General features: G+C 36.1%; 1 protein-coding gene across 7 annotated transcripts in view; it reads left to right on the plus strand.

Moving 5' to 3' along the window:
- LOC6052020 (rho guanine nucleotide exchange factor 11) overlaps positions 1–12,330 on the plus strand; it is a 174,363-nt gene that overhangs the window by 8,053 nt on the left and 153,980 nt on the right. For 5 of the 7 annotated variants that reach the window (XM_038256285.1, XM_038256281.1, XM_038256282.1 and 2 more), the window contains one exon: positions 894–1,996. Coding sequence is in view for 6 of the 7 variants with exons in the window: in XM_038256281.1 (XP_038112209.1) it covers positions 1,959–1,996 (38 nt within the window). In the remaining variant the exon portion in view is untranslated. The remainder of the gene's footprint in view (positions 1–893; positions 1,997–12,330) is intronic. The other 2 variants (XM_038256283.1, XM_038256284.1) reach the window with 2 other exon arrangements.

Consider the following 12,330-nt stretch of genomic DNA (forward strand, 5'->3'; position numbering starts at 1 on the left):
TTGTATGAAAAATTATATGGACAAACTAATGATGCAAAATGGCTTCTTTGGGCATACCGAAGGCACCAAAAAAGTTTCAATCGGATTAAAAAATACAAAAAAAATCGAATGACCGAAATCTCAGAGAATTGCTCTATAGGTCTCATTTGAGTGCTGGAAAGTTGAAATTTTCAGCACTTGCCTCGAAAAGTAATACTTTTCGAAACTGTTTTGGTTTTGAACCGACCAAACACACAGACGCCAAACTAAAGTGGCCATACAAACGTTTTCCTGAAACAAACTTATTCAAAAGTGTCTTTCAAATTGCGAAAAAAAAATTTAGGGGTGCACAAGGATTTCGACAGCATGAACTGTTTTGCTTATTAGGAAACAAAAGAAAACTATTAACAAAATAGTCAGAATATAGGTGATATGATGTCATTAATAAAAATATCGGGACCCGTGGTGTAGGGGTAAGCGTGGTTGCCTCTCACCCAGTCGGCTTGGGTTCGATCCCAGAAGGTCCCGGTGGCATTTTTCGAGACGAGATTTATCTGTTCACGCCTTCCGTCGGACGGGGAAGTAAATGTTGACGCCGGTCTAACCTAGAGGTTAGGTCCAAGTTAGGTCGTTAGCTCAATCCCAGGTGTAGGAGTCGTCGCCCTGGGTCCTGTCTCGGTGGAGTCGCTGGTAGACAGTTGGACTAACAAACCAAAGGTCGTCAGTTCGAATCCTGGGGTGGATGGAAGTTAAGGTTTAACAAGAGGTTTGCAATTGCCTTCGGACACCTAGTTTCGAGTAGGAATCTCGCCATCGAGAACGCCAAGGCAATGCTGTAGAGCGATTTTTTTTTGTATTTTGTTTAACATTAAAAAAACATTTTTTATCTTCCTTTTTTCTTAATCTCATTCCAGCAATCCCGGCACAAGTGGCAACTCTGACCGCAGTTTGTTGTTGTTGTTGGCCACCACCTCCACCGTCCGTCACTACACATATTACTACTGGTATGTGTGTGTGTGTGTGCTACGAGACCGTAGTCTCCGCGTCACAACAACAGAACCAGTCAGCACCAGCTCCGCGGCAATAATATGCTTCCATGGATGCGTGTGCAAAGCAGGAGAAGATCCATGAAGTCTTGGTCGTCTCGTCGCTAGATGTCGTCGTGAGCGATATTCCGTGCCGTGTTTAGAGTTGTGTTGTGTGTGCGGTTTAAAGATTGGAATTTTGTGCAGAAATTAAGGGTTTGTGCGGGGATTCGTCGCGACTTTTTTTTGTGGAAGAACGAGGAAAAAGTTGGCAATTAATTGCGTGTGGGGAGAGGTGTTAAAGGGGAAGTGAAAATGTAGACCACAAAGTGAAATTTTCCGAAAACCCATCCCTCAATTATCCAAAGTGAAAATCGAAGAGGAGAGATATCGAAATTAAGCGAAAATCATAAAAAAGTAAGCAGCGAGAGCAAAAATTAAAGGAAATAAGTGAAGAGTAAAGAAGGCGAGAAAAGAAAAGTAAAGAAGTAAAAAGTTGTGTTTGTGAGTGTGTTTATCTCGCGTTTCTCTGTGTGTTATTTGGGTTTTGTGTGCGCTCTCTGGAGAAGATTAACGCCGAAAAGGAAAGCGCAAGAAGAAGTTCCAGCCGTGTGCGTGAGTGCGTCTGGCACGAGAAGAGAAGTGCAAACAGAGAACGGGTTGTGTTTTTTTTTCGGGGATTTCCGCGTTCACCTTGGTGTGCGTGCGTGAGTGTGAATATCCCAACCAAAACCCAACAACATAACAGAAGAGTTATCAAAACGCCAAGAGTGAAATCAGGCTGGAATTTGCCCTGTCTCCGTGTGTCACCAATACACCAACGTTGAGTTGCTGCTGCTGTGCCAGCAGAATAACCGCGACCACGGTGGATTACTTTGTCGTACGACGAGCAGTTGTGGAGCAGCCGGGACTAGTGGCGATTCCGCTGCTGTTGCTGCTAAAACTGCTGCCTTAATGGATAACACCGGCCCATCGTCTGGACCGCACGAAAGGTAAGCGATTAATTGCTGACTCGAAGTCGCGTAGAGTTGATTCAGTTAGCTACTCCGGAAGGTTGGGGATAGTTGTTATTTGGGGCAGCGATTGGAATTTTGCTAGAGTTGGCAAATACTTGGATGGCTCAACGACATTAACGGGCTTCAATTGATTATCTACTTCGCAGTAAACTTTGAATATCTTGTATTCTTGATATATCTATATCTTGATGTATTGTTGTTTGTATGAACAATAGTTAAATTTAGTATACGTTACAAATACAATCGATTCGATGATTAACTTTCATGAAATCTTCGATGCAAAATTAATCGCATTAAAAAGTTTAGTTTAGAGTTTAGAGGTAAATCTTAAGAATGGCCACAGCTCAATATTTCAATACATTTATTTTTTTATGTGTAAAAAATGGCAGAAAATTTAATTGTCAGACTTAAATTTCAGTTAGGATAGCTAATGTTAAAAAAGAGTTATGCCTCTAAGTTGTTAAAGATCGTGTAGAGCAATTCCATGTCAAATAGGGAATCGGTTGTACCCGACTCTCTCCGATTTCAAGGAAACTTTGTAGACATGTTATCCTAGGCATATATAAGCGATTTTTGTGTATATAGAGCCAGTTACACTCGATAATGACATTTGGGAAGGGCGTAAGTGTTTTAAATATTTTTGTATTTCGTAATTTATATATTGCTGTGTCTCGAAGCCGTTGCATCGTATCAAAAAGTGGTCAAAGACAAACTTGTAGGAAATTTGACGGGCTTTCCGATAAAAATACACTGAAAGAAAAAACACTCCACTTTTATGAGTTTTTTTGATTTTTAAGTTTAAAAGACAAATTTGAAGGTGAGCCCACGATTTTTTTTCGCTCAAATTTTTTGTGAAAATAGCCTAAGATGTTACAAAAAGACTCACGAAAAATGCAGGATGGAGCAACTCACCCAAAAAAAAATACAAAAATCATTTACTGAAACTGTTTTTTTGAAAAGTGCTCTAAACGTCAAAATTTTCAAAAGCTTAATACGGGAATCGATTCTTCAGACAATTTTACATAAAAGTCTCCATATTGACCATTGTCCTAAGTCCAATCCTTGTGAAGTTACAGCGGTTTTAAAAATAAAAATGTTGAAAAAATAGGTTTTTTGATGGTTTTTGGCAATTTCTATATGACGGACTTGATTTTTCAGTTTCGAAAATATTTTTACCGAAAAGCTCGTCCAATCTCCCATAAGTTTCACAACAACAATGGTCAATATGGAGACTTTTAGGTAAAATTGTCTGGAGAATCGATTCCCGTATTCGTCTTTTGAAAATTTTGACGTTTAGAGCACTTTAAAAAAAACAGATTCATTAAATGATATTTGTATTTTTTTAGGTGAGTTGTTCCATCCTGCATTTTTCGTGAGTCTTTTTGTAACATCTTAGGTTATTTTCACAAAAAATTTAAGCAAAAAAAAATCGTGGGCTCACCTTCAAATTTGTCTTTTAAACTTAAAAATAAAAAAACTCATAAAAGTGGAGTGTTTTTTTCTTTCAGTGTATTTTTTTCGGAAAGCCCGTCAAATTTCCTACAAGTTTGTCTTTGACCACTTTTTGATACGATGCAACGGCTTCGAGATACAGCAATATTTAAATTACGAAATACAAAAATATTGAAAACACGTACGCCCTTCTCAAATGTCATTATCGAGTGTTACTGGCTCCATGTACACAAAAATGGCTTATATATGCCTAGGATAACATGTCTACAAAATTTCATTGAAATTGGAGAGGGTCGAGAAAAAAGTACCTAAAAAATTCCTGTTTTGGGCTGGAATTGCTCTGTAGTGTTTAAGAAATAATAGCAAATTGATAATTGTAATAATTAGCTTGTTCCTTCATTAGAAAACTTGTCACGTGATTTTTTGATCAATATATTGGCTGGGTTCAAATTTACCGTGTTGTATAACATTTGTTTTCATGTAATGGCCAGTTAAATTTAGTAGGTGTTTAACTAATGTGGAAGGTACAATAACATCCCACAATCATGAAACAGGGAATTTTCAATGTATTGTTTTACTCTTGGTTTTACTGCACAAAGTGCACACATAAATAAGCTCACACAAAAATAAATTTGTAGTCCAGATGCATCTAGATTTTTTACACTGTAGTTAAATAGAAGCTAAGTTTATAGCCTTTCTTAATGAAGAAACGTTCTAAACTTACTCGAAAAATGATCTTCCTAACTTCTTACGATATTTATACGGTGAAGAGGTGGAATCACCTGATGGTATTTGTACCAGCCTTAGTGAAAGAAAGAGAAAATAAGGAGAATATTATTTCTCTCGGTTACAGCGTCTAATTGTTCGAAATTTTGTTAAATATTCTCAGCTATTTGAAAAACTTAGTTTTATATTGGACGTTGGGCATAAAACTATATTGGACGATTTCAAAATCAAGAATTTGATTATTAACTATGTTAATTACACAGCAAAAAAACAGCTTTTAAGTCAGAAAAAATGTGTAATTTTACCTCTGCTAATTTTACCACTTTCTGGTGTAATGTCACTTTTTCAATCTAAATTGAGGTAGAGTTGCAAAATAAACGAGGCCTTCCAAAATTATACCTTTCAAATATGCACATTTCATTACTGTGTAGAAAATAGGCATTCTTTCTTCAACGAAGTTTATTTTATTACTCAATCAATACCTATAATTTTGTTGAAGACACCATTTCGATCAGAAAATCACTTCTCACTTCTCAATATTGAGGAGCATCATCTCTAACATGACCAGACTATAGTTGATGGCAACAGCTTCTCCCAAGTTCATCCCAAAGAATGCCAAGGACCACGTGGCGACATAAACTTGAATTAATACTTTTTCCGACCCACATTTCACGGCAACTATGCCGTTGCTGCCGCTGCTGTTGTGACTAGCCCCGTAGATCTGTTATAATCATGATTTATCGCGGGACCAGAGCTCGATTGCCCACTTCAATCCACACTCTCCATTCGCCGCGATGCAAAATTAATCAGGGTCCACCAGAACCAGACGACGACGACGGCGGAACACCTGTTTGGCAGTTGTCAACATAATCGATCAGGTCTGTGGCTAACCAGATTTTGCGTTGAGACTGCGGGGAGAGGAATCTTTCTCCTGATCGGAAAGCTGGGGTCTTGGAGGAGGAGGAACCGCTCGCGACCAAATGGCCAATTGTTTAGGGCGATAAATTTTCCACTCAAAACTAGCTCTCTGGGCATGGTGGCTACTAAACTGTTGTAGTAAAATATTAAAAGATTATTAAAATGTTGTCAAATTTAAATGTTGAAATTTTCTTAAATCTAATCATCTCCTTTTTTAAATATAGGGGAAATTATCGTATGTTTGGCAGGTTAAGCTCTCGCTCCTAACTCCATCCAACTTGCTGATTTTCACTATTTAGACAACTAATTTTGCAAAACTTTTGATAAAAACTTGCTTGCTCACTTCTTATTTAGCTATTTATCACTCGTTTTCAGTTGAAAACGCTTTAAATTAGCTTTAATTGAATGTCAAATTTCTGACCTGCCAACATTAGAGGCACGCTGGAATTAGATGCTGTTCCCCTAAATGTTATTATAATTACCCATTTTTATCACCAATTGTCGCCACCACACCACAAAAACCAGTAGTGTTGGATGGTGGGGACATCCGAACACGTGTGCCCTGGCCGCCTTTCCCGTAATAAATTATGAACTCATCCGGTTGTGGCCGCCGGAGTGCGAAAATTTGCCGTTGATGCGCTCCTCAAATCGGCCGCGGCCATTAACGACGGCGACGTCGACTTGCCGGCATTTCTGGAGCACCGAAGCAAAAGGGCGTACTTCTAAATTTCTTAAAATTTAAGAAATTCTTTCACTTATTGTGTGAATGATGAATGCCTTACAAAAATCATTATTCTGAACAACTGTAGAACATTTTTTTTTTAATTTTGACTTAATACGTCGTTTTTAATTGTGACTCAAAGATGACGCGTGAAAACACTGGCCAAGCGAATCTTTTACAAATAAATATTTCCGGCCACCAACACACAAATTGATACCAACACCCACAAAAAAGAAAACTCCGGCCATTGTCGTCCGTGCTGAGAAAATTTGAGTGATTTGAGGAAAATTGCATTTTTTTTATAATCGAAAACAAGTTGATTTAATTTTAATTTGTTTTGAATATATATTTTTGAAGATTTAAAATAAATTTACAAGCTTTATTTATTTGACAATGTTACTTGCTTGTCTTTGAGATTGCATTGAAAGCTGACAGAAATCGGCGTTCAGAAATTAACGTTGAAACGCGAGAACTGTCCGCACACACAAATAACATAAATTTGCAATTTACATCACTCTGACGGGCTGCTGGCTAAAATTAAATCCATCCGCACCTGATAGGAAACAAAACAGCGCAGTTTGGGATGTGGGTTTTTCGTTTGGCTTGGCTCCCTCCAAAATATTGGCTGCAAAATTGATACAAACATTTATATTGAACATTTATGCATTTAGTTGATAACTTAATTAAATCATTGAAACCACATGGAACACATTGAACATATTGAAAATATTGTTGTCTTTAAAACTTTAATATCTAAAATTAAAAAAAAAAAACATTTTAGTGCAAAACGTCCTGAAATTCCCGAAACAATCAATATTACGCCCTTTTAAAATGTTAGTCTTGGTTTAAAAATAAAAATAAAAAAATTTCGAGAGGATCGAAAAATTTCACGATTGTTTCATATTTTAACATTGAAAATCGGACCATTAGTTGCTGAGATATCGACATTAGAAAATGGTGTGTTGTTTGGGTGAGACTTAAAAAACATCAATTTTCCTGTTTTTAAACCTTTGCATGGCAATATCTCAGCAACTAAGGGTCGTATCAACAAAGTCCAAAGGAGCAAAATATAAAGAATTTTCTCAGCTTTTCAAATAAAAAAATTTCAAAAGTAAGCAAACATGTGCACTAATTTAAAAAAAAAAGAAAAACTGCGACTATTTTCAAAAAAGTCACCTAAATATGGATTTAACTTGAAAACAGTGCACTTTATCATAATTTCAATAAAGTACTTTTTGATTGCAAATTTGATTTTACATCAAAAAATTAAGTTGAAAATTGTTTGCGACCAATTTTTCGATTTTTTGAAAAAATCAGTATTGTTTCAAAAAATCATAACTCGCTCAAAGATTTTTTGTACAACCTGGAAATTTCTGAAAAGTTGGCATTTTACGTCCTCTAAAACATATCAAAAAATAAAATAAAATAAAATAGTGTTTTTTTTGCAAATCAAGTTTTAGTGATAAAAAGTTAAAGAAAAAACCACCAAATTTTTTTACCGTGTATCATTTTTTTCCAGTGTAGTCCATATCCATACCAACAACTTTGCCGAAGACACCAAATCGATCAAAAAATTCCTTCAAAAGATACAGATTTTTGAATTTTCATACATCATTTTTGTATGGCCATCTGCCAAATTTGTATGGAAAATTATATAGACAAACTAACGATGCAAAATGGCTTCTTCGGGCATACCGAAGGCGCCAAAAAAGTTCCAGTCGGATTAAAAAATACAAAAATTAAAATTTAAGAAAAGAGAACGATTTCGTAGAGAATTTCCATTTTTTCGTATCTTTACCCTACTCTACTCTTCTTCTGCTGTATTTTTATTCTATTTCTACTCTACTCTACTTCTACTTTCCCTATCCTCTACTTCTACTTTACTCTACTCTGTTTTATTCTTTTCTACCCTAAGGTAGGGTAGTCATCAATGAGACAGTTTTCGTTTTTAAACTTCAACGATTTTTGTATTTTTTTAATTAGCATGTTTTAAATAGCTTTTTGTTGCATTTTTTTAAAGAGCTTTTTGTTGCATTTTTTGTTCTAACATTGACCAAAATCTGAGATCGATCTGACGTCTACAGCTAGAGTTATTCAACTGTCTCATTGTAGACGCACTTGGCAGGAACAATGAGACACTCTACAAAAATCAATACATTTCTAGTAAAACATCATGTTTTTTTTGTTCCCATGCAGGTGACTTGCTTTGAACATTTTCAAGCAATTTTGCCAACATGAAACTTCAATTAACAAAAGTTATGCTAAAAAGCATTTAAATTTTGTTAAATTCATATATTTTACCAAATAACATTATATTTTTGATTAAGGAAGTTAAGATAAAACCGTTTGGCATGACATTGCCTTTGGGATTTCAAGACTCTCTTAAAACTTTTATAAAACCATATTGAAAGCCATTTAGCTTTTATTGTCACAAGGTTTTATGTCCGAGGCATAAACCCCTGTTAGAACCTATTAATTAGCTCTTTCTTATTAGTTGCCCAAATAAAACTATTAAGCAATCAAGTTGCTACCATAAAACCTTAATAAAACTAGTTGGTTTAAAAATGTTACTTGGGAATGATGACTACTCTACCCTATTCTAATGTACTGTACTTCACTCTACTCTCCTCTACTTTACTATACTTTAATTTTTCTCTACTCTACTCTACTCTTCTTTACTTTACCAAGAGTAAAACGGAAATGATAACGTGTGTGAATATCAACAAAAGGCTACTGCCTCCAATATCAGTGCTATTATCAATTTTATTATGTCATTTGCGTTTCCTCACTGGGCTGATAAAATAATGGAGTAAATATTATTAGCACTGACGCGTTCGGAGACCAGCCAGGTCAAACTCACACTGTCAATCACCGTCGAACGCTCACATCGATATTTATAGCGCTAATTGAAGAAGGCGACGGCGCGATTAGGTAATGTGGCAGTCCCCTTATGAGGGATATAAAATTATGTCCAGTGAGGAGCCCCAAGCCCACTTTGGCTCCCGTTTGACGTGTGCGTCAACTTCATTAAAGTGTACAAACAGTACTCTTGCAAACAGTACTAATTACCGCAATATTACCCTTCTGAAACTTGCAGTTGGTCTTTGATGATCGCCAAATGGTTGCAAAACAAAGATCAGCGAGGTTGAAACTGTTCAAAAAAGGGACACAAAAAGCGATAACCTGTACGACCAGTTCGTAAAATGTATCCCTACCGTCCGGATTGATGGGTTTTTGTCTGGAGAGGGTCAGTTAATGATCGGCTTTAGTTATCTGTTGAAAGTCAAACTACTCAAGATGGAGTCCATTGTCTTAGGAATAATAATGTTTGATTTATAAAATATAAATTAAGAAATTACAACTAATACTCATTGGACTCTCACAACATTTAAAACATAAAAACTGCCGAATTTTTGAGAACATCATAGAAGTCAATTTGTAATTCTGTATTATACTCAATCGATGCGCTGATTTCAGCACCAAACTCAATCTAACGTCAATATTTACTTTTAAAACAACCAACTACGACCACTGCCGCCACACTGTACTATACTAAACTATCCTGCTGTTCGTCATCACAGCCCAAACCCCCACGTGTGTTGTGTGTTGTACACTCCTCCTTGAAGGAGGAGTGAAATCGGCGTACAATCGGAGTGTGAACGTAATAATTTACACTCTGATCGATTACCACTGATTAGCACCCCGCAGTGAGCCAACAGAGTCCGAGTCCGAGTTAGTCCAAGTCGAAAGTAAAGCTAAGCAAAGTTTAGTAGGGCGGCAGCAGTTGTGTTGCTTCGTCAACAAATACACACCGTCTCTCGTGGTGCAAAAAAGTAAACAGCACACACGCTTCTTAGATGTTACACTCAATTGTATTTGAAAGAATTGGATTAAAATTTGTAAGCGAATGTTTCTAGGTTCATTTTCTATCTGCTTCCTACGAGAAAGCTCTGGAATCAATGAATTCTGAAATTACTGTAATACAAAAGCACGCGGCGGGGTTCGATTCGTAGTCTTTACTTATTTAAGGATACCGTGGAGATTTTCCCGTATCTTCTTAAAAAAGGGGAGCGTCAACGATTCCCGCGGTTGAGATAGAGGTGTTCTATTCTCAATGAAAATCATTGGAAAAAAGTAGGACAATATGATCTTCATCAATTCAGTTATGTTGTGGTCAAATTTGGTTCTAAATCTAAACTAAATAATCTTTTCAATCTTATTTTAATTGAATATTTTATGCATCTGAGTGCCCTGATTAGGCCTTACAGGGCCTAGGTTCAAACCTCGGCCGTCGGCTTCTACAGAAGTAACTGCGAAGTAAACATACCTGTTATCGCTTTCGCGAACTCCACCGCTACCTCTACCATCAAACACCACAAACCACTACTACCCACACAACCCCCACCGGATCATGACCGAGATTACACACGGGCGCGCGTCGGCGAGAGGAACTGGCCATTGCGGTGAGGTCACGGTGGCGTCACACGGTCTGAGCCAAGTGCGCAATCAACCAAACCGTGGATTATTTGAGCTGTGTGCGCGAAGATGATGATCCGCCGCTGAAGATTTGAAGATCTGCGCTGTCCAATTAGTCACGTAACCGCAACCTGTCGCAGCAGCGGGGTAATGGCAGAGGTAATCGTTGGAACCTATTAGGAGAAAAGGCGGCACTATCGGATCGAGTTTATCGTAGATTTTTGTGAGAGGAAAGGTAGAGAAATCCCTCAGAAATACATGAATTGTGTTCTATATAAAGTATTTTAAAACTTAAAAAACATAATTTAAACGAAATTTTGCAATTTGTTTAATTTGGGCTCAATTTTTTTTGAAATCTTTCATTTTCCGATTTCTATCATTTTTAAATGACGAAAATTTTCAAAAGAAATTTCATAAAAAAACTAAATTTCATTTCTGCATAAACTTCTTCGTATATTTGGCCCGTAAGCTCATTTGAGCTTAAGATTTGGTCCGGCATCCAAAAACTTTGAGAACCCTGATCTAGCCTAACATTTGAAAAGGTTGAATGAAACTTTAAAATGCCGTTTTGACGGTGTCTGGACCAAAGATCCTTTGTTTGAAAATATTTTTATCGGGTTTGTTGGACAATTTTACGTAAGATACTCAAAAATGGTAGGAATAATTCGACTTTTTATATTTATTTTCTCGGAAATTTATAAAAGCTATTCTGAAAAAATACAAACAATTTATTTCTGGCTTACTCATTTCTTTAAGAATATAATTTTTATTCATATTCTTTATAAAATGACTTCCCCCCCTTCAAAGTTGGCCCGGAAAATCAGGGGGCAGAAAAAATATTTTTCAATAATATTCAAATTATCAATGAAACCTAAGTTCAGAAACGTCAAAAATCTTAAAAATGCTATAACTTATGCAAAATTAAATTAAATTTCAAAATACATCTGGAAGGGCTTAAAAATGCAACAAAATGCGGTGTGAAGCATCCTAATTGGTCAATTCTTAAGGGAGTTATTGGCATTTTAGTGAAAAATAGCACAATTTTCAAACTCGAATAAAAAATGGTCCATCCAGATATCAACTCGGTTTGACCTACAGCTTGAAGGGGACATTTGGGACTACCATCTGAGACTGAGAACGCTTTGGGTAAGGCAGTTTAGCATATTAAATAGACACTTTTTCTTTTAGTGACTTTTTTGGTTGTAAATTTTTGTTCGGGGGACCCCTTAGATCAAATTTTCCGGTCATATTTTTATCATATTCGTATTTCTGAGACAATTTTACTACAGAAACATCCATAAAAATGATTATTTTCACTCATTTAAACCCTTTTGAAAATTAAAGTTGAAAAAATTTTGAATCACATTTATTGGAAATCAAGTTCGTTTCCAAGGAAAGTTAGATGACACCAGAAAAAAGGCAGCTTCTTATTTTTTATAACTTTATTTTTTTCAAGAATTTAAATGGATGAAAATAATTTAATTTAATTTTGCCTAAGTTATATCCTTTTTAAATTTTTGACGTTTTTGAACCATAAAACTTGATAAAACAGATGCTAATTTTATATGTACAAATAACCCATGAAAATTTCAGACAGATTGGTGAGGTCCAAACGACGTCCCATACAAAGGGTTATCCCAAGTAACATTTTAGGCTTTATCAAAGCTGTCACAACCGCTATAAAACTTATCAGCCAAAAACAACTTTAAAACCACTAACAGCCTGCCCAGAACCCCGATAAACCTCACTTAAAACCCAAAAGGACCTCCGCAGAAGGTTGTCACGGATTATTTATAAAACCTACTTAGGAGTTCAAGACTTTACAACACTGACCTTTGGTAAAACCTAGTAAGGAGTTAAGAAAAATTTACATTTAATACGTCTTCAAACGTCTTAAATGCCAAATAGGTTTTATTTTGGCAAAAAAATAAGTCTTTGTTTTGCCAAAAGAGATGGTTTGCAAAAATGGCGATGATAAATAATAGATATTGGAGATAATCAAAATACATAATTTGAA

This window comes from Culex quinquefasciatus, chromosome 2 (genome assembly GCF_015732765.1).
Source record: "Culex quinquefasciatus strain JHB chromosome 2, VPISU_Cqui_1.0_pri_paternal, whole genome shotgun sequence".
In the NCBI taxonomy this organism is placed as follows: domain Eukaryota; kingdom Metazoa; phylum Arthropoda; class Insecta; order Diptera; family Culicidae; genus Culex; species Culex quinquefasciatus.